The 21526-nt window shown below is 30.9% G+C and overlaps 1 protein-coding gene across 2 annotated transcripts in view; it reads right to left on the bottom strand.

Moving 5' to 3' along the window:
* Window positions 1-21526, bottom strand: part of LOC118180577 (uncharacterized) — a 64911-nt gene that overhangs the window by 17077 nt on the left and 26308 nt on the right. For both annotated transcript variants that reach the window (XM_035349648.2, XM_035349647.2), the window contains exon 4: window positions 16151-16260. In XM_035349648.2, coding sequence (XP_035205539.1) covers window positions 16151-16260 — 110 coding nt within the window. The remainder of the gene's footprint in view (window positions 1-16150; window positions 16261-21526) is intronic.

The raw sequence follows: 21526 nt of genomic DNA, 5'->3' as shown, positions 1-21526 counted from the left end.
TTTTATAAATATAGGTTGTAATATATCATTTTGTTCAAGAAGAAAAGCTGTTAAACGATTCTATTATTTGATATGCCTTAAAGCTCTTATTCCAATCAAAACTTTAAAAACTCAAATATTTGTCGCTTTTTTTTTTTTTTTTTTTCCTTCCAAAGATAAACGTTTTGCATCTAAAACTGGCCTTATAAATATTTCCCTCAATTCACCAGCTGTGAAGACTAAACCATGTACTTGTATCCTAATCCAAAGGGAAAATTTTTCTTGTATTCCTTAGTCTCTCATCTGAAATTAACACGACCTAAAGAATAAAAGCATGCTTTCAAAACAGCAGTTTTTCTATTGCACTAAGAAATGGACCTAAAGTGCATTTCAATTTCCCGTACTTTTAGAGCTTTCCCTTTGTGATTATCACAGTCCCTTTGTAAAGATGGCATGACCCCTGCGTGACTAATTTTTTGTCCGTGGCCTGTAATTTTCGCTGCATTCTATCATTTTGGAAAACCAGAAACAATGGGTGTGTTTGGGGACTAACAATGTCACATTTAACCTCTACAGTTGTGTAAAATTTTTTGACGCCAGACGAGTCTCTCTCATTCAAAGGGTGGAGTGCTGAAATTAAAATTTTAGCTAAACAGAGATGAATGAAAAACTTAAGTATTGTAAACAAGGAATAAAACAAAACTAATATACTTGTATTCAGTCCTAGGACAGGGTCAGAAAACTTCCCATACATCCATGAACATAATACTGAATCCTAAACAACTTGTAAATTAATCAGAAGCAAATTATTGCATCATAAACTATTATAATGTAAAGAAATTCTGTCATCTCACAAAGAAGAGAAGGAGAAGCCTGGTGCTGCCATCTATTGGCAAGGTACCTTCAGTAGGGGCAGCGGTATATATATATTATATACCAGTATTAAAAACGTATACATAATCTTCTTTTAATTATCAGTTTTGATTGAAATGCAGTAAATATAAAAGGTTCAGCACGTGTGCATCATATATTTGAAGACTGTGAACTTTTTCCTACTCTCCAATATTCAAACATGATACCTTTGAAAGAGGTATATTAATTTCATAACTGCAAAATATTGAGCATTCATAGGGTAGTGCTGCCATTATTTAGATCATAATCTTATATATAAGATTACTTGATGGAAAGTTGCAATGGAAGTGAATGAGGGGCTTAACTGCATAGTTAGAAAAATGACACTTGAAGACAGATGTGGGCTTTCATTTTGGAAACATAATTTTATTCCTTGATAATGCACATCATCACTGTGGGTGCACTATGCACCTCACAATTTAAACAGCTTACATCTTCTTAAACAATGGATGGAATTAGAAAAGTAAATTCTGCATGGCTAGTGGCAAAGCAATTATGCAGCAAAATGAAGCAGTAGAGAAGAGAGGAGTTGAGACGCAATTACTTTTATAACGAATTACATTTCAGATCACATGACAGATTCATGCCCATATGTTGGACTCAGATTTCATCAATAGTTGCACATCAGAACTGTAGGGAGTTTAGTTAGAAAAATGATTACTTTGTTATTTTAAGAATGAAGATGGAAGTTATTAATTTACTATTTGAAAGACAGATATTTTATATTTTACATAATATACATATATATATATATATTTGTATGCAATTAAAATTTGCTTTTTACGAATACAGAATGTTTGTTAAATATATACATATATATTTTCAAAATTGTATTTGCCTTATTTGACTAATGCTTTAATGGTTTCTTCTAAAAAGGCTTTTCTGTTACCAAGCCTTTTTCTCTTTGAAGGGGGAATATGTAAGATAAAAGTATGTACCGTATATTCCGATGTATAACACACACTTTCATTTTCAGGCACAACATCTAATTATGTTTGATCTCCAGCATCAATGTTACTCTGTTCCATAAATAAATAATCATCATTCATTCCATCTGTTCCATAAATAAACAATCATCATCATTCCATCTTTCACCAACACCAAATATCCTCACTATAGCACAATTTCCATTTTCTTTTGCAAAGTGAATGACTTTGCATTTGAAACCAGTATTGGGCAGTTTTGTTTAGCAAGAGCGATATTTGCTACTAAAAGGAATACTAGATCAACTGTATTTCAACTAAACCAAATGCGATTTACTAAAGCCTTTGACGTTTGCTTTAAAATCATGGCTCTAAAATGACTACAGAAATAGAAAACATTTGACTTGACATTATTTCCGTGAATTCATTCTGGTCCGAAGGGCATTCTTATCCCAAATTATGTCATTTTTTTCTTGAAACCCTATAACATTTTTCTGCTGACCTGCATAGAATATAAACCGACCTCTTTGCATATTTACTCCCTCAAGTATTTTTTACACATGCATTATTCCCCTTGTTACTTGTCAATTCAATATACCATTGCTTGAATATCTGGAAAAAATCTTCGTGTGAAAGACTTCAAAAGATAACAGCACCACACATGCATCTTTCAGGTGCCTTCGTAAAGAAAAGGGTGTGCGTTGAACAGTGATTATACCTAAAAATTAATAAAGGTAGTTTGAAATTATAGTTGCACATTATATGCCGGAATACATGGTAATTATAATTATCAAAAATAAAAATTATAATTTAAACTAGCAGTAACCCCTTAATTCCCCCCCCTCTATTCTAAAAATAGTAATGCCTTTTTCTGGATAGTGTCATTTCTAGATCAATCTATGTCACATGGCTTGTGTAACACTGATGGTAGCTAATATGGAACTTGACCTCAAAATTTTGAGAACTGAAACCTTTTTAACCTAAATCAAAACCGTCTCTTGGTGAGATTCCATACTCGATAATTGCTCACTTTAGCTTCTACCTCTCTTGCTGTAATCGCAATATTTCATATGCTCTCTTCCTATTGCAACAGTATAAAAAATGTAAATGTTCTTGAATGAGCATGATTACGGTATCAAGTAAATTGTGGTCACAAATGTCGACTGAAATAAAAATGAAATTTAATCTGCCTCGACTGCCAAGTTTTCTAGTCATTATGGATACAACATTTTAGCATTCTACACAGTCAGAATTCATCCTCTTTAATTGGATCTACTTTCTATGCTATCTACATGCTGTGTCATTAGTATTTCTGCATTTCTCTGTCACAGTATTCCTACATCAGCACTTCTAAATATGTTTTTATTATATTTAAAATTTAAAAAGGTAGAGTTATGTACGTATTATTTAAAAAGATATTTAAATCACATCAAAGGCAGGTTTAACTCTCACTATTCAGTGAACCACTCAGACACAGAAGGAAACCCAGAATTTTGTAGAATTCATGTTCTAGAAAATAACGGCAGACAACAGAGCTGGAATATAGCCAATTCGTAAAATTACACGCAGAAATCAAAAATGAAAACTATTTCTAGTTTGGTAAATTTTTTTGTAATTATTAAATTATAATTATAAAGGGTACTCAAGTATCACTCCATCGACCATAAAACTGTCGCTAAGCAATACGATTTATGGATAAGTGGGACATTAACAACACAATTACAACACCTGTGCTTTCATTTGATATAACACCAACTGATTCTTGATAAGCCACCTTTTCTTTTTATAGAAAGGAATTAACTCTTACAACTGTATTTTTTCCCTGCATTTTGAAAAATATGATTTAAGTTTGAGAGCAGCCTTCTACAAAACAGCAAGCAGTGGATTATTTTCAAAGTTATGGTATCATGCCATCACAAAAAGCTAATTATGGACATGATATGGTTAGCTGAATAGGGCCGATAAAACAGGAATAGATTGAACAGTTAGTTACTTGCAGGAAGTTTGTACTCATAGCACTCTAAACAATGCTTCCAGTAAAACTATACAGCCTAACAAAATAACAGAAATCAATGAAAGCGTTTCACAGAGTGCAAAAATAAAGTGGGTTAAATACTAATTGTTTATTAAACAAAGAATTCCTTATACTGTTTATTAAATAAATATAAAAAAGTCAATTCTTTACAAATTCTGCAGGAATGATTGCCACAGATCTGACAAGATCTCTGCCAATTTCCATAGTTTCATAGTGGCCAAATTTCACGGTTGGCAGGATAATACGTAAATACTTTATACAGTAATAAAACCGCATGAGAATATTATATGTTTAGCATGTGAAAATATAAATTGTGTCAAAATTGTTTCTGCATATCGTATGCAATAAACTTATAAATATACAGCAATAATAATAATGCAACCTTGAATAATTCAGGTTTTTTTTCTCACCAACTCCTCAAGGCAAGATTAAAAAAAATGACAAAAATCTAAACTTTGAAATTAAATATCGTGCTCAATTTTTTATGTGGAAGTCAAAGTTTTCCTGTTTTACTTTTTATAATTAGAATAAATTTTTATTAAATATAACTAGGGAGATTGGAGCAGTGTATAAATAGATTTTGCAACTTTTAGAAAACTAATTTTTAAAATTAAAAAATGTTAAAGCATGCTTACTATTTTCATTTAATGGACTTTTGTAATTAAGAGTACACAGGGTTGCAACTCAAACAGGATAATGAAATTCCCTGACTTTTCCAGGCATGTTTTAAGAAAATTCCAGTCTATCCATGTAGTGTGTGCTAGCTGTGCTACAGGTACATTAATTATGGCACCACTTGAAAATACAAAAATTTGCCAATTACATGACTTATAAATATGCACATATATATATGTATAATCCCCATATGACTATAATAGTTGTTTTCCTCAATAACTTTCATTTGCAAAAGAAATTTAATACCTGCAATACATTCCATCTAAGTAATAAACAAAATCAGAAATAAAATTTGTTGATTTTTTAATGCAAATTAGGAAGTTTTAAACACTGTACTTTCTTCACCATTAATTGAGATAAAATTATGTCGAGAATGATAGCTTTATCGCTTTAAAACTATTTTAGATTAAGTTCTGGAATGGAAGTTATTGTTCACTAAATGGCAATGGGGGGACAGTTATATCTATCCTAGTAAATAATATATAATTGCCAAACAATAACCTCAATATTACAACACTTGCTAAATTCTGTTTAGCAAATTAAATAAATGTTTATATATATATATATATTGTTTAAGAATAAATTTAATTTAATTAAATAAATTTAATTTAAATACAAATTTAATTAAATATTCTTTGCGCCATTGCTGCAAGGAATGAAATTTAAATTTAAACAAATTTAAATTTAAATTTTAACAAACACGTAGAAAAGTAAAAAAAGTAAAAAAGCAAATTTAAAGCTAAAATAAAAAAAGCCAAAATAATTTTTTAAAAAATTTCAAAAAAAGTGCAAACATATAAACGATTTAATTCTCGAACTAATCTACAATATCATTTAAATTCAGAAGCAAATCAAGTGCAAAACCAATCCATGAAAATAAATTCACTAATTTCGCAAATTAAAATTAATCCAAACAATTTTTTTTAAAAACACATAAGTGAATGACTGTTGAGTAGGCACGAGACAGACTTATCAAGGGGAAGTTGCCTACAAACCTAACTCTCCAATCATTCAATTCGTGTTTCGTCATTCATGCAGGAAAAGGTAAAAGTCAAAACCAAAAGTAAAAAGTTAAGAATGTCCAAAAAGAAATACCAATAAAGTGGTACCCTTAGAAATTAGCATTTAAGAATTAAAGTTCTAAAAGGAAAATACTAATGAAGTCTTTTGAGAAACAAGCAAGTAAAGTCAAGTATTAAATTAAACTTTTTTTAAAAAATAAAAAATCTAGAAACCAATGTATTTTAGAAACCCTTGTCTACAGAAACCTCCCCGACACGATATGCATATCAATAAAAAGAAACTAAAAAAGAACTAGACATAATCCATATAAACCAATAAGAAACAAAAAGAACTAATTCACAATTTTCAAAAAACAAATAAATACTTAAAAATATAATTTCATATTTAGAAAATACTTAAATACTACATAAAAAATTTTAAAAAATGCTTAAAGCAAGTAAATAGTAAGTTTTAATTCTAACTTACCTACTATATGAGTGTTGGGGTCTGCAAAAGTGTTTTTAAAGAGAAGTAAGTGTGTTCTTCAAATTATATAGATGGGGCTTATGTAGGTAAAGTTGAGTGTCAAGCTGCTATCTTTGTTAGATTAAAATTTTTTTTGCAAACATTAATTAAAATATATAAAAATAAATCTAGAAAAAATTAAATTAAAAATCCTAAAGGTATGTAATTATCAATTATTTAGGAAGTTAAGTAGCTGAGCCAATCAAGAGATGTAAGTTTGCTTGAAGTAAAATAAAGTTAAGTGGTATTGTGAATTAAAAAATGTAAACTGTTTGTAATGTGAAAAATTTTTTGTGTGAAAATTGCAAATAATTAAAGTAATTAAGTAAAACTGAAATGTTTTTAAAATTAAAGTTTTAAAGTAAAATTAAAAATGTCTAAAAATTTCCCCAAATTTTTTGAAACAAAGTCCTCTAAAAAAATTTCCAGAAATTTCCCAAAAATTCCTTAAGGAAGTTAATTAAAAGTTATATTTAATGAAAGAAAAAATTAAAAGTTTAATGAACTTGATTTCAATTGGTATATCAAAACTTAACTAAATACTGGCTAAAGTATGGAAAATTAGAAGAAGAAGATTAATATCTTCACTCAATTTGGGCTATAATTGAGACTTTTGAAAAGAGTTGGCCCTTTATTAGTAAAAGGAAAGAATCCAGTATTGATTAAATATACATATTTACAATAAAAATTTACAAGATAATTTAATTACTCTTCTATATCCTTCATTACCCTCCAGCTAAGGTTTAAGATAATGTTATCATATCAAAAAGAGCCAAAAAATTATAAAGTAAAGTCAATGCCTGACTTTTTAATATATAAATTAATAAATTTTGGTGGTACTTGGTTATCAACTTGAACATTAATTAGCTTTATTATTTCTTCCTTTAAATTGTCTATTTCAGTACATATATTTTTTATTCTGATAATTTGGCTATGAAACATGTTTTCTATTACTTTTCTAGAAATATTAGAGTTTCAATTAATTAGTTTAATAGTATGAAAATGGAAATTCCTTCTTTTATCAAATAATTTAATTTTGCTGTGTTTAATAATTTGCAGGTCTAGGTATTCAATAGTATCTTGATTCGTATTCGTTTTATTAAGTGTTAAACTATTTGGGTAAATTTTGAATTGCTCAGTAGAATTATTATTGAAAGTTATAATATCATCTATATATCTAAAAGTATGAGCAAATAGTTTTAATTCATTTTTATTTAAACTTAGTTGGAATTTATATTCAAAAGTAAAAAGAAATAGGTTACAAATTTGTGTAGAACTGTTTGCTCCCATAGGAATTCCTCTAACTTGCTGAAAGATCTTATTATTGAATTTAATGTAGTTATTAAATAATGCACAATTCAGATAAGTATTCCATCTTTCAATACAAAGGATATCAAGTATGTCAGGAAAAAGTTGTGGGAGTTGCATTAAACTAGTAAAAGGTAGAGAAGTACAAAGGTTTTCATAGCAGTAGTCATAGCAGTTAATGTTCTTGATTGTTAAACTTTTAAAACTGCTGAGAACTGGAGCATTATTATAAATAATCCAACTATAGTTGTGTTGTTTGTTAACGAGTTGTTGGATTAAATTACAGATTTTTTAAGTATAATTGCAAATATGTAATCTATATTCTTTTTATAATTATTTGTACCATTAGCAATAAATCTAAATTAGAGTGGTGATTTATGAAATTTTGGGAGAGCATATAGATTTGCTAATCTATTGTAGCTAGATGGTTGTGAAATTTGCAGTTTCTTATGAAATGCTTTTAGCTTTTTTGCAATAACATTTTCTTGTAGTTTGTAAGTAATGGCATTATTTAGTTCAGTATTAATTAATGAGACATAAAAAAAAATTCATATTGTGCTATTTGCTTTGTCAATTTTGGTAATTATGAACTTTTGTTTTAAATCCTGTAAACGAGGAATGAGAATATTCCACTGTAAATTGCTATTAAATTCAATTCTTCGAATTCTTTGCTTGAATTCTTCTAATACAGTCAAAAGTCGTTAATTCGGACACCCATAATCCGGAATGATCTATAATCCGGACCTCAAAGCTACAAACTTTCTGCGCATACGTCACGTTCACGCATGCACACAGGCGTTTAAGAGTGCACGTAAGACCTTTACTGCTGCGAATATGTTTGTGCGCATGCGCGTTTAGTGTGTAACTGAGGTATAAGCTAAGCTAAAAGTATCTAATTCAGTTAATGTTGCAGATTGCGTTGTTCCTTAATCTTCGAATTATTCGATCCGGATTCGAATTTCATAAAAGTAAGCTTGAACTTTCGATTATGTCAAATAGAACTTCCGATATATATTTACTAATATGTAATTTGTATCTACAAAGCGAAAGTATGTTTTGAAATCCAAAATCTGTTTATCAATTTCACGCCGCGGATTGGAAGTTGATCTGTCAGCACTATCCTTATCTTCAGGGCAGATGTTTTTATTTTATTTGGCTTATAATTCCTTACTAAGTGTAGTATTTCATCTCGATGAACTCCGCCTTTGATATGATTTAAATCAAGTTCCTCGTCATTATGATTCGCTTCCGATAGTGAAGAAAGTGACCCAGAGGTTATTGAAAACGAAAACATTTCGATTGACAAATTAGTCGTATTCGCAACACAGCAATTATAGGACTTGAACTGCGGAACTTTGTAACTAAACAAGGAATTATGTCTGTTTAATAGAATTAAAGAGAAAGTATTATCACATGAAACGAAGCAACTTACATTGAAAGAAATGTTTAATAAAGTAAACAAATAAATATTAAGCTTTTTCTTTTTGTAAACTTTGATACCCTTTAGATCATAATTGTTCTTTATTTCATATATTACGGTTTCATATTTTTAATTTTGTAATTTCTGCATGCCATCTTACCAGATTTAAACTGATTATCTATAATCCGGAATCGCCGAAGTCCCGACGAGTCCGGATTAACGACTTTTGACTGTACTGCATGTTTCCAAGCCATAAAGGTAGAATTTGGAATATTTAATTTGAAACTAGTTTTAACTATAAATTCGTCTATATTTTTTACGAAACTTTTAAAACCGTGATGTTTGTTTATTTTTAGTACTGGTCTAAATTTGGTACCTTTTTCCATTAAAATTCTTAAATGTTGGTTTTGAACTATTGCTAAACTGCCTGTAATAATAAGTTGATGAAATTTATCTATGAAATCTTTGTATTGAAGCTCTTTGCAGTATCAATGGGCTACAGAAGCTAATTCATGGTGGTTAATTAGCAATTTACTATAGTTTTATTTGATACTTGAAAGCTGGTGAGATCTGTACTTTAGTAGTTAAAAAAAGTTGTTGACTTTTTCTGAAAATTTTGCTAAACTGAATATGATCATAGTTAGGATGAAGGAAATTGATTTTGCAGTAATATTTATTGTATTTGTTATTTGTAGAGAACTTATAATTGCAAAAGTCAATAATAAGGTCTTTGATAATAATGTGCCCTGTAAAATGCTGTTTTACAAATTTTATAAGTAATTTTAAGAAACTGTGCTTACAAGTATGCAACCAAGTAATTATATTTTTAGTGATATTATCAGATAGAAAGTAATTATTAATATTATCGTTTAACTTTTTTGTATCTATTGTTGAAAGAAGTTTTTTTTTTTTTTTTTTTTTTTTTTTGTTCATTACCTGCTCTGGTTCCTCATAATGTTTTTTTACTGAATAATTTAAAATGGTTTAAGTTGGAATTTCAGAATTTAATTTAATGTGTTGGTTGAATGTATTGAGTCCATAATGGTAAAGTGTTTTGAATTTAAGCATGTAGAGTGACTCTTGAAATAATCTAACTTTGTATTCAGGCACAATGTCCAAAATTTGAATATTAATTTTTTTGAAATCATGTATTTGAAAATGTTCTAATTCAGCTGTATTAAGTGTGTTAAAAATAGTAGTTGAAAAATTTTTAATGTGTGCTCTGTGGTTGTTAATTCTAATACTAAGACTATTTTTGGTGTGTCCAACATATTTAAGATTTCATGTTACAAGTGATGAGATAAATGCAATTATAAGTTTTTCAAAAGCGGAGTTGTTTAGTGGCTGTGATATTAAAAGGCATATTGCTAACTTTACAAGTAAGTCATTTGCTAGAATGACATTTATGGCAATTTATGTGATTGATACAAGCCATTATAAAAGTAAAGAGGCAGCTAACCTACAATACAGTGAATTTTTAAAGTAAAAATTCTTAACTCAATTTTTGGACAGGAAAATTTTAAAAAACTGGGAATTTAAATGTTTGCTTTTTTACTTTTATTACTTTTTTACTTTTATACGTGTTTGTTAAAACTTAAATTTAAATTTGTTTAAATTTATATATATATATATTGTTTCAAAAGAATAAATGAATTTAAATACAAATTTAATTAATTCTTTGTGCCATTGCTGCAAGGAATGAAATTTAAATTTTAACAAATATTTAAATATGTAAAAAAGCAAAATTAAAGTTAAAATAATTAAAAAAATATGCAAACAAATAAAAAATTTGATTTTAATTTGCGAACTAATCTACAATATCATTTAAATTCAGTTAGCATAAGTAAATCAAGTGCAAAACCAAACCATGACAAAAATTCACCAATTTAGCAAATTAAAATTAATCTAATTTTTTTTTTTAAATGCATAAGTGAATAACTGTTAAGCAGGCAGGAGACAGACTTATCAAGGGGAAGTTGCCTCCAAACCTAACTCTTCAATCATTCAATTCGTGTTTCATCATTCATGCAGGCAAGGGTAAAAGTCAAAATCAAAAATAAATACATAGTGAAGAAAGTCCAAAAAGAAATACCAATAAAGTGGTACCTTGAGAAATTAGCAATTAAAAATTAAAGGAAAATACCAATAATGAAATATTTTGAGAAATAAGCAATGTAAAGTCTTGTATTAAATTAAATTTTCAGGAAAATTAATTTAGAAACCCTTGTCTACAGAAACCTCCCCGACACAAATATGCATATCAAACAAAAAGGAACTAGACATAATTTATATATACCAAAAGAAACTAAAAAGAACTAATTCATAATTTATAAAAAACAATTGTATACTTAAAAATATAATTACATATTTAGAAAACTATAATTACTATTTAGAACTTGAATTACATACTTTTAGGATATTCTTTGATTATTTCTAGATTTATATATTTTAATATTAAACTTTACAAAATTTTTAATAAAACAAAAATAGCAGCTTGGCACTCAACTTTACTTACATTAGCGCCATCTATATAATTTGCAGAACACACTTACATCACTTAAGAAATACTTTTGCAGACCCCAACGCTAATATGGTAGGTAAGTTAGAATTAAAACTTACTATTTACTTGCTTTTAAGTATTTTTTATGTAGTATTTAAGTATTTTCTAGATATATAATCATATTTTTAAGTATATATTTGTTTTTTTATAAATTATGAATTAGTTCTTTTTAGTTTCTTTTGGTATATATAAATTATGTCTAGTTCCTTTTTGTTTGATATGCATATTCTTGTCGGGGAGGTTTCTGTAGACAAGGGTTTCTAAAATGCATTGGTTTCTAAATTAATTTTTCTGAAAATTTAATTTAAAAAAAAATTTAATTTAATACAAGACTTTATATTGCTTATTTCTCAAAATACTTCATTATTGGTATTTTCCTTTAATTTTTAATTGCTAATTTCTCAAGGTACCACTTTATTGGTATTTCTTTTTGGACTTTCTTCACTATGTATTTATTTTTGATTTTGACTTTTACCCTTGCCTGCATGAATGACGAAACACGAATTGAATGATTGAAGAGTTAGGTTTGGAGGCAACTTCCCCTTGATAAGTCTGTCTCCTGCCTGCTCAACAGACACTCACTTATGCATTTAAAAAAATATTTAGATTAATTTTAATTTGCTAAATTGGTGAATTTTTGTCATGGTTTGGTTTGCTAATTGAATTTAAATGACATTGTAGATTAGTTCGCAAATTAAAATTAAATCTTTTATTTGTTTGCACACTTTTAAAATTATTTTAACTTTAATTTTGCTTTTTTACATGTTTGTTAAAATTTATATATATATATAAACATTTTTTAAAGCAGTCAACATACATGACAAACTTTTAATATAAGCACCTATAATAAAAATTAAATATAATTTTTTATTAGAAATCAAGACGCACACACACAAAGACTATTAATAGAAAAAATACTAATGAAAAATCATTTCTTATTTTTAAGCTCGCAATTTGTAAGTCAATTGAAGAAACACCTCTGCTCAATTTTTTTTTTTTTTTTTTTTTTGACTCCAAAATTTTTATATTTGCTTGTGCTTTCCTTTTTGTCCAGATATATATATATATATATATATATGTTTACTATCACACTGTTTTTTGCCTTTGAGTGCTTGATGATATGCACCATGAGCAGATGATCCTCATGCTGTAACATATTCCGGAGGTTACTCGAAAATTGCTTTGCTTTTTTGAAAGACTATCTGATTGGCACATCGAAAATTGCCTCTATGTCAGCTGCTCGCAACATATTCAAGGGATTTATGGAAAAAAAGGTGCTGGAAACTTGCTTTGCCTTTCTGTAACACAATCTGATTGGCGCTGCGAAAATTGGCTCCACGCCAGCTGCGCTTATGATGCTCATGTGATACACAGTTTGCCAAAACAGTGATCGCTTCCAAAATTGGCATGAAATATCGCTTTTCTGGGGGATCGCCGCATGAAAATACCTGACTTTTCCAGATTCTGATTAAAATATTTAAATTCCTGGACTTTTCCCAGTCTTCAGGTTTTTTCAAGTAGCATGGCAACCCTGAGTATATGTCTATGACAAAAAAAAAAAAAAGGGTTGAAAACTAAAGGCCATAGAAAGACTTTTATGGACAGAAATATACAATTTTAAATTCCTTTTTTGTGCATATGCAGGAAAAATATTTATTTAATAGTTTACAGTTTTACAAAAATATTACTTAATTTGAAAAATCTAAATAATGATAGATATAACTTACAGTAATACTGAATATACACTCATGTCCATAAATTAAGGATAATGCAAAATCAGGTAAAGGAAGAGTTAGAAGCAAAACAAATTGGACTTATTTGTAAAGCTTATTTATTAAACAAGAGGTAAAGAGCAAAAAAAGATGCTATATGTTTGATATTATTAAAAAATTAGTGATTTTTCTCCCTGGAGCAAATTAAAAAAAAAAAAAAAAAACTATTTACAAAAAACCAATATTACATGGTTGGTATGATTGTTAATACATTGTATGTCTCCCAGACGATGCAATACAGTCTGTACAACGCCTAGGCATGCTGAGTATCAAATTATCGATCTGATCTTAGGGGATATTACACCATTCAAAAAGCAATGCTCTCCGAAGTTATGGTACACATGTAGGAGAAGGTTGACGGGCTGCAACTTGTCGGCCAAGCATGTCCCACACGTGCTCTACTGGATTCAAGTCTGGTGAGAATGCTGTCCAGTCCATACGGGTGATATCCTCCGATTGAAGGCATTCGCTTACAATGTTTGCATGGTGAGGACGGGCATTGTCATCCATAAACACAAATTGTGTTCAAATGGCGCCCCGAAACAAACGTACATGTTGTTCCAGAATGATGTCCCTGATAGATTTGGCTTGTCATGGTTCCAGTTTGAACATGCAGGTTAGTTTTGGAACCCAGAATAATTCCACGCCAAACGAGCACTCCTGCACCACCATAATGGTGTCGTTCAGTGATGTTTTCTTGGTGGTAATGGGTACCTGGAGCTCTCCATATGAAAGTCCGGCGAGAATCAGACTGCAAGCTAAACCTGCACTCGTCGGAAAACATCACACAAGCCCACTGTTGCGGTGTCCACAATGCATGCTCTCTACTCCAGGCTGACCGCAGGCGACAGTGAGTTGCAGTAAGTGGAACGCATCTGACAGGTCTACAAGCATATAGACCAATCTGCCCTAAGCGTCTGTACACGGTCTGCCTTGAAATTGCCGTACCAGTGGCTGAAGAGAGCTGATGAGACAGGTCTGAGGCTGTGCTTCACCTGTTTCTTTTGGCAGTAACTGCCAAATACCGGTCCTCATTCGGCGTTGTAACTCTAGGGCGACCTGTGCTGTAACGTCTACTCACATTACCATCATCTTGGAATCGTTACCAAAGTCTGGAGATGACACTCTGGGCAATTCCAAGTTCGTCTGATACTGCCGATTGGGTACGCCCACATTCCAGACAGCCGATAATTCTACCACGTAAAAAATCATCCAAATGCGTCCTTTGTGTCATAACTATTCGGTTATTGCACTGAAATGCTTATAAAGTGCCTGCGAACAATTTTACTTCTTTGCCTGTATTCCTTATATATCACTCTCTTACACTCTCGTTATTGTGACGTACCATCGGTGTCATTTGGTTACTTCCTGAAATTTGCATATGATTCTTGAAGATGTGTGTAGTGATTTTACAGGTGATATATTTATTTTAGAGTTTGGTTTTCGCATTACTTTGAATTATCCTTAATTTAAGGACATGAGTGTAACTGAAACAAATTCTGCACTAGTATAAAATTAATTACAAAATATATTTTAACTAACAGACACTGGATATATACTAAATTAAAAACACAGTCATACTTAAAGTCATAACACAGTCATACTTAAAGACAAAAGTGGCAATTATAGACAAAACTGATAAAAAAATTTTTGTAATTATAAAAAGAGTCAAAAGAAAGGATTTTAGGTAGAATATTTTGGCTAAAGAGCAGAATCGCCCACTTATTTGGCGCGTTGTGTTTGGCGCTTTTTACAAGATTGATAAATGCGCCAAATGGTATTTAAGTCAATTTTGCCATTCTGGAAGGCGAATTTTAGAGCATTTTCGCGCATGCCCAGTATGTATTTTAAATTGAAAATTTCTTTTGAGCGCGAAATTCACAGCATTTTCGCACGTTCTCAGTATGTATTTTAAAATTTAGAATTTCTGATTGGTGTAGACGATAATACATGGTAGAGGTGCAGTTATTTAAAAAAATAATTCGAGAATTTGTTACTTTTCGTTTTTTGGCTGAGCGGAGTGGATTAACCCTTTTTAGGTAAGTGAACGTATTTTTATTTTGAGTTTTTAAAATTATGTTTTTGTGTTGGAAAACATAGCTTATTTTTAAACCTTTTACTGCATCATCTCTCCTCCTTGAAATGTTTATTTAGTTTAGTCCTTATTTTAATGTAATATAGTAGTTACTTCTACTTCTTTTTCTTGCTGCCACTGTTTGCATTGAGAACGGACTGTTTCAATCTAATTAAGATGCAAAAACGAAACGTGATGTTACGTCATCTGAAAAGCCGATTCGTGCCGATAGCTGATTGGTTGCCGTCAGATGACGTCATTCTTACTTCTGCTATAAGTATCTTGCGTCGCTCTGGCTCAACCCTTCTAGTTCCTGCTTTCCTGGCACTTGAGTGAGCGGTTTCCAGCCCCTTCAGAAGGATGCATGCAGTCCAGTGAATAAAGTGCCTTGGTTCCGGTTTGCGGGATGGCTGTTCCAGAATAAAGTTCCTTGGTTGGTTCCGGTTTGCGGGATGGCTGTTCCAGAATAAAGTTCCTTGGTTCCAGAGGCTACCATGTGAGTGACTGCCGTGGGCGGCATCCATGTTCTTCAATAAAGGCGGCAATTAAAAATACGTGAGCGGCGATTCCTTGTGCAAACGGAGTTAGGCCGGTTTTAAGTGTTTTCAAGAACTTGATTTAAATTTCAGGTGTTTTTCTTGACCATTGATTATGGACTTATTGAATGTGTAGCCAGCTTCAATTTTAGGCCGCATAATTACTGTTTAGGACTTTTTGTTTGTATAGAATGCCAGTGTTTTGGAGACCAGGTAAAAATATTGTTTGATGAATGATGATTATATTTTAACTGTTCGCCATTATAAATGTCGCGCCTTGTTCTTCTGGAGGGGTTGGAAATCCAGGAGACAAGATGCGAGAGCGCGCCAAGTTGGCGATTTTGAAAAACGTGCCAAGCAGTGGGCGATTCTGCACTTAAATATTTGCTGCCATACACATAACATCATCCAATATTTTAATAGTTATACCCGAAAAATAATTTTGTTCTTCACTGAACTCTACATCTTCAGCATTAAGGAGCTCTTTTGCTGCAATACACATAACATCATCTTTAGTTGAATGGCAAATTAGGTTTTGTCTACAAAATAAACAGTAAAGAAAGCACATAACAGTTTTTACATCATAATTTAATGTTATATTATTTTATTACAAAAATACTGTTAATATTTTAATAATAACCAGCTTATTTAATTTACTAATTTATATTCATCTGCACATTATAAATTACAAACAATAAAAAAGTCAAACTTAAAAGTTCTAATATATGAATGACATTTGATCTGTCGGTTTTCTTTTTAAATTTTAAATTGTGATATATACTTCACGTGATGTTCATCATATGGTACCTTATGTGAAATTTATAAATTATTTAATCAACTTAAATTGTCACTTAACATTTTTCATTCAACTAAAACTTTTCTTATCTTCATAATTTGGAATTTAATTTTATAATATGCTTGAAAATGTATGATTTTCCAGTCGTACAGAATAAAACAAATACAGTCAAAAGTCGTTAATCCGGACTCGTCGGAACTTCGGCGATTCCGGATTATCGATTTTTCCGGAATATAGATCATCAGTTTAAATCTGGTAAGATGCGATGCAGAAATTATAAAATTAAAAATATGAAACCATAATTTATGAAATAAAGAACAATTATGATCTAAAGCGTATCAAAATTTACAAAAAAAAAAAAAAAAAAAAGCTTAATATTTATTTGTTTACTTTATTAAACATTTCTTTCAATGTAAGTTGTTTAAGTTGCTTTGTTTTTTATGTGATAATACTTTCTCTTTAATTCTATAAACAGTCATTATTTCTTCTTCAGTTACAAAGTTCCGCTGTTCAAGTCCTATAATTGCTGTGTCGAGAATACCGACTAATTTGTCAATCGAAATTCTTCCGTTTTCGAAGAAAGTCACTTCTGTGTCACTTTCTTCGCTATCGGAAGCGAATTATAATGACGAGGAATTTGATTTAAATCATATCAAAGACGGAGTACATCGAGATGAAATACTACATTTAGTAAGGAATTATAAGCCAAATAAAATAAAAACACCTGCCCTGAAAATAAGGATAGTGCTCACAGATCAACTTCCAGTTCATTGCGTGCCGCGACGTCCCCCCCCCACACACGCAGAGCAGCGTGAAATTGATAAACAGATTTCGGAATGGTTAGATAAACAAATCCATTATCCTTTATCCATTTTTTGTAGCAATTCCACTTTTTGTTTAATGGACTTCGAAACATACTTTCGCTCTGTAGATCCTTTACATATTAGTAAATATATATCAGAAATTCTATTTGACATAATCGAAAGTTCAAGCTTTTTTTTTTATAAAATTGTTCTAACATTCAGCAAAAAATAATAAGCCGGATCCAATTCGAAGATTAAGGAACAACGCAATCTGCAACATTAACTGAATTATATAATTTTAGCTTAGCTTATACCGTCCGTTATACATTAAACGCGCATTCGTAAACATATTTTGCGCATGTGCACACGCATATTCGCAGCCGTAAAGGTCTTACGCGCATGTGTCAATGCTACGCATGCGCAGAAAGTTTGTAGCTTTGAGGTCCGGATTATGGGTGTCGGAATTAACGACTTTTGACTGTATACCATATTTACTAGTATATTTTCCCTTCCTTTTTTAAATTAATTTTACGGTATGAAAATCAAAAGGGAAAAATTATGCAAATAATTTCATTTCAAATGGATATGATTACATAAGAATATCATGAAAGAAAAGTGTTTAGATAAGCTATGGATAACTTTCGCGATACTATTTACTTAAATGAAACCTACATTCCAATACAAATGCATAGTAATACAGGGGTGTTTGTGGGACCCCAAAAAATCCCCTGAAACTTTTACGGACTTACTACCGACATTTTGGAGTTTTGAGAAGGGGGGGGGGAGAGAAATAAAAAATTACAATTATGAAGAATTGAATGACCTAATTATAAAAGTTCAATGAATTACTTTTTTTTGCAAAATTAATTACCATAAATTTTCAAACATATAAACTACTACATTTTATGTAAATATTTTAAATTACCTGAATTAATTCTTTAAAAAAAAATTATCTAATTTCTGCTGCTTTTTTTTATTTTCAGATGTTTGTGGGCTTGTCTTTCTTTTGTGGTGAACTTCATAATTGCAGGAAGGTTGACTTTTATTTTCCTCATTTACAGTTGAAGAAATTTCCTCAACTGCACATGCAGAGGTAGAAGCAGTTTGCTTTTCTGCTAATGTAGAAGGTTTTTCAGACTTTTATAGGTGACTCATCTGAAATACATGTTTTTAAGTCTTCCTGATATGTTTTCCAACTTCTGTTCATATTCAGTAAGAGATCTTTGTGAATTGGATCAGTCATTGGATTTTTTGAGCCATATTTTTCACACGAGGTTTCTTTAGAAGCCATTAAATCATATTTAGTAGTCTGCACTGCATCTAGGGAATCAATCTTAAGAGAGGTTCTATAGTCAGTGACAAGTGTATCCATTAAGTTGAATGCACTTTCCACTAATGGGACATGGAAGCAGCTAAGGCAGGTTTTGACCAATTTAGCCAATGTAGGATACTTATAATCATTTGTGAAATCATCTTTTAAATTAAAAACTTTAGACCAATATTTATCAATTGTACACTTGACTTGATTTCCACTTTCATCAGATGTATAGAGCATTTCTTTGGTGATATCAATATCACTCTGGTATAACCTTATTTCAGCTTCTACTTTTGACTTTTCATTATCACTAAAAATATGGGACATAAAAGATGATAATTTTTCAAAAGCTAATATTGTACTGGTTTTACCTCTTAGCTCTGGATCTAATGCTGTAAAACTAATTAGATATGAATTTTTAAGGGGTAATTTCTGTTTCATATGCTGTGCTGTATTAGTATAAGCTTTCATCAGAGAAATTTGGAATTCTTTTGCTATTGGATGATTTTTTGATAATTTTTTCAGGAGAGTGGAAGCTTCTGCACCAGTAAATATTACTTTGCTAGGTAGATGGAATTCTGGATTTGTGACATCAACCTTTAATAAATCATTATAAGATGTGTACTCTATATTTTCTGGCTTCATAAAAAAAGAGAAAAATTTTGCCATCAATTTATAAATACTGGAATGTATTAAATGAAGCATTGGTTTTTTTGTTTCAAGTAATTTAATATATGTGTTGAACTCTGGTAATACTGCTGAATATAATGCCATATGCAATAAAGTTTTGTTTTGCATATTAAATAACCCATTCAGTATTCTTTTTTTCCGAGCTAAAGCATCCTTTGTGAGTTGTTGGGAATGCAAGCACGAATACACCCCTTCAACAATTTTTTTCTGAGCTGCAGAAATATTTCTTTTATTGTATACAGTTTCAACATAAGAAAAATAATCTCCTTTATCAGTTTTATCCAAGAAGTGAAAATAAAATGCAATAAGAGCATCCCACAGATCTTTGATTCTTTCTAAAACACATAAAATGTACACCCACCTATGGTCTGGTCTCTTCAAGGGCTTAAGTTTTTTAATGGCAAGGGATTCACAGATTTTGAAAAAATTTTCTCTTTTACTGCAGCTTTTCATATCAAAATAGATGTCATCAAACAAATCTTCTAAGTATCTATCAAAACATGAAGCAAATTTTTTTGCATTATTAGCTGTGTGACATGTGTCACCATCAATATCTAACAAGTGGGGTGCTTTGTTTGATCGATAGTACTCAATAAGATAACTTCATTTCTACTTTCCTGCATCTTGAATCTCAGCAACTGTTATTGTTATCTACTATCATTCCATACATCCCAAATCTTTTAGTGCTGCTTAAACTACAGTCCACGTCATCTGTTACAGCCTGTAGGTCATTGCCATCATCCCCACTGTCATTGTCTTCTTCATAATTTAGTCTGTCTTCCCATGTGTAATGCTTTTCAGAATTATAAACAGCATGAGATATCCCCATTTTCTTGAAGATTTTCAGCATTATTGCTTCATCAATCAGAGCCCATGCACCTAAAATCCACTAGCAAATCAATTAAGAAGATGAAAACAACCACTATATGGAAAGAGTTCGTTTTAAAATTTAGAGGAACTTGATTTCTCGACAACTTAGAAAACTACATGAATATTTAAAAAGTATTCTTAACCTTGTGCTAAAATACTGGGAGGGAGGAATACGCAAGTAAATATGGTGTTGAAATATAATAGTGAAGAAAACTGGCATACTTTTTTTAATTTTCAAGTTTCACTAAACAGAAATATCTATAGATCAAATGAAAAATAATTTAACACAGAATTTGAGCTGAGAAAGAAAATGCAAATATATGCAGCGGGGAAAAAAAAAGAAATGTTCCCACTGTCCTTGTTCTGGGTCCATGACACTTAGCCGACAATCACTTAACCGATGGGACACTTAACTGACACCAGTCAGCCGACACGGACACTTATACGACACAGACATTTAGCCGACAAGGACACTTAGCCGACAGGTCATGTAGTCGACACGGACAGTTAGCCGACAAGACATTTAGCCGACAAGGACACTTAGCCGACAGGACATTTAACCGACAAGGACACTTAGCCGACAGGACATTTAGCCGACACAGACATGCGACGGGGGACGTGGGCACCACCCCTTTACCGTCAGTTAATTGGTGTAGCACCACGTCCACCAATATCTAGAGTTGAACCTTGAGTCTTTCAAAAGAGCAATTACATGGCCATACAAGGGTTGTTAATATTTAGTATTACATTCTTGTTTGCTGGTTAACATATTCTATGGATAACGTGATTTACAGAGTTACATACTGACTTTGTCTCTCATTTCCGGCATACAATGATGCATTACCTGGATTACATTAATAGCCGACAGGACATTTAGCCGACACACAGAATTCGCTGTCAGGGCATTTAGCTATGCGATAGTTAACTGTCAAGACATTTAGTCAACAGGACACTAAGCCGAGAGTGATGTTTAGCTGACGCGTACCCAATAATTATTTAAATTTACAATCAATTACAAAATTTCTCGACTTCTCCATTAAGTTCTATATTTAAGTTATTTTTTTCACCTATCAGTAAAATTCAGTTATCGATTCTTGAAGATCTCATACTCGCTTTGAATTATTGAGTTAATTTAGCATTGTGTGATATGTATCGTGCTGTTTGGTGTATATTGGTCACATTGAAAAAGCGCTGAAATTTCTCGTCAGGGAATATGAATTAAATTTCGAAAGGAAAAAGGAATTTTTTTAGCTAAGTTTGGCGGTCACTTCAAATTCCTGTATTAAAATGTAATTCACAATTGTATTAAAATGTAATTCACAATTACATTT

The sequence above is a fragment of the Stegodyphus dumicola genome, chromosome 1, assembly GCF_044657685.1.
Source record: "Stegodyphus dumicola isolate Sdum_Otavi_A_Nest chromosome 1, ASM4465768v1".
In the NCBI taxonomy this organism is placed as follows: domain Eukaryota; kingdom Metazoa; phylum Arthropoda; class Arachnida; order Araneae; family Eresidae; genus Stegodyphus; species Stegodyphus dumicola.
Note: the sequence above shows the minus strand (reverse complement) of the source record. Positions and strands in the feature narration are given on the sequence as shown.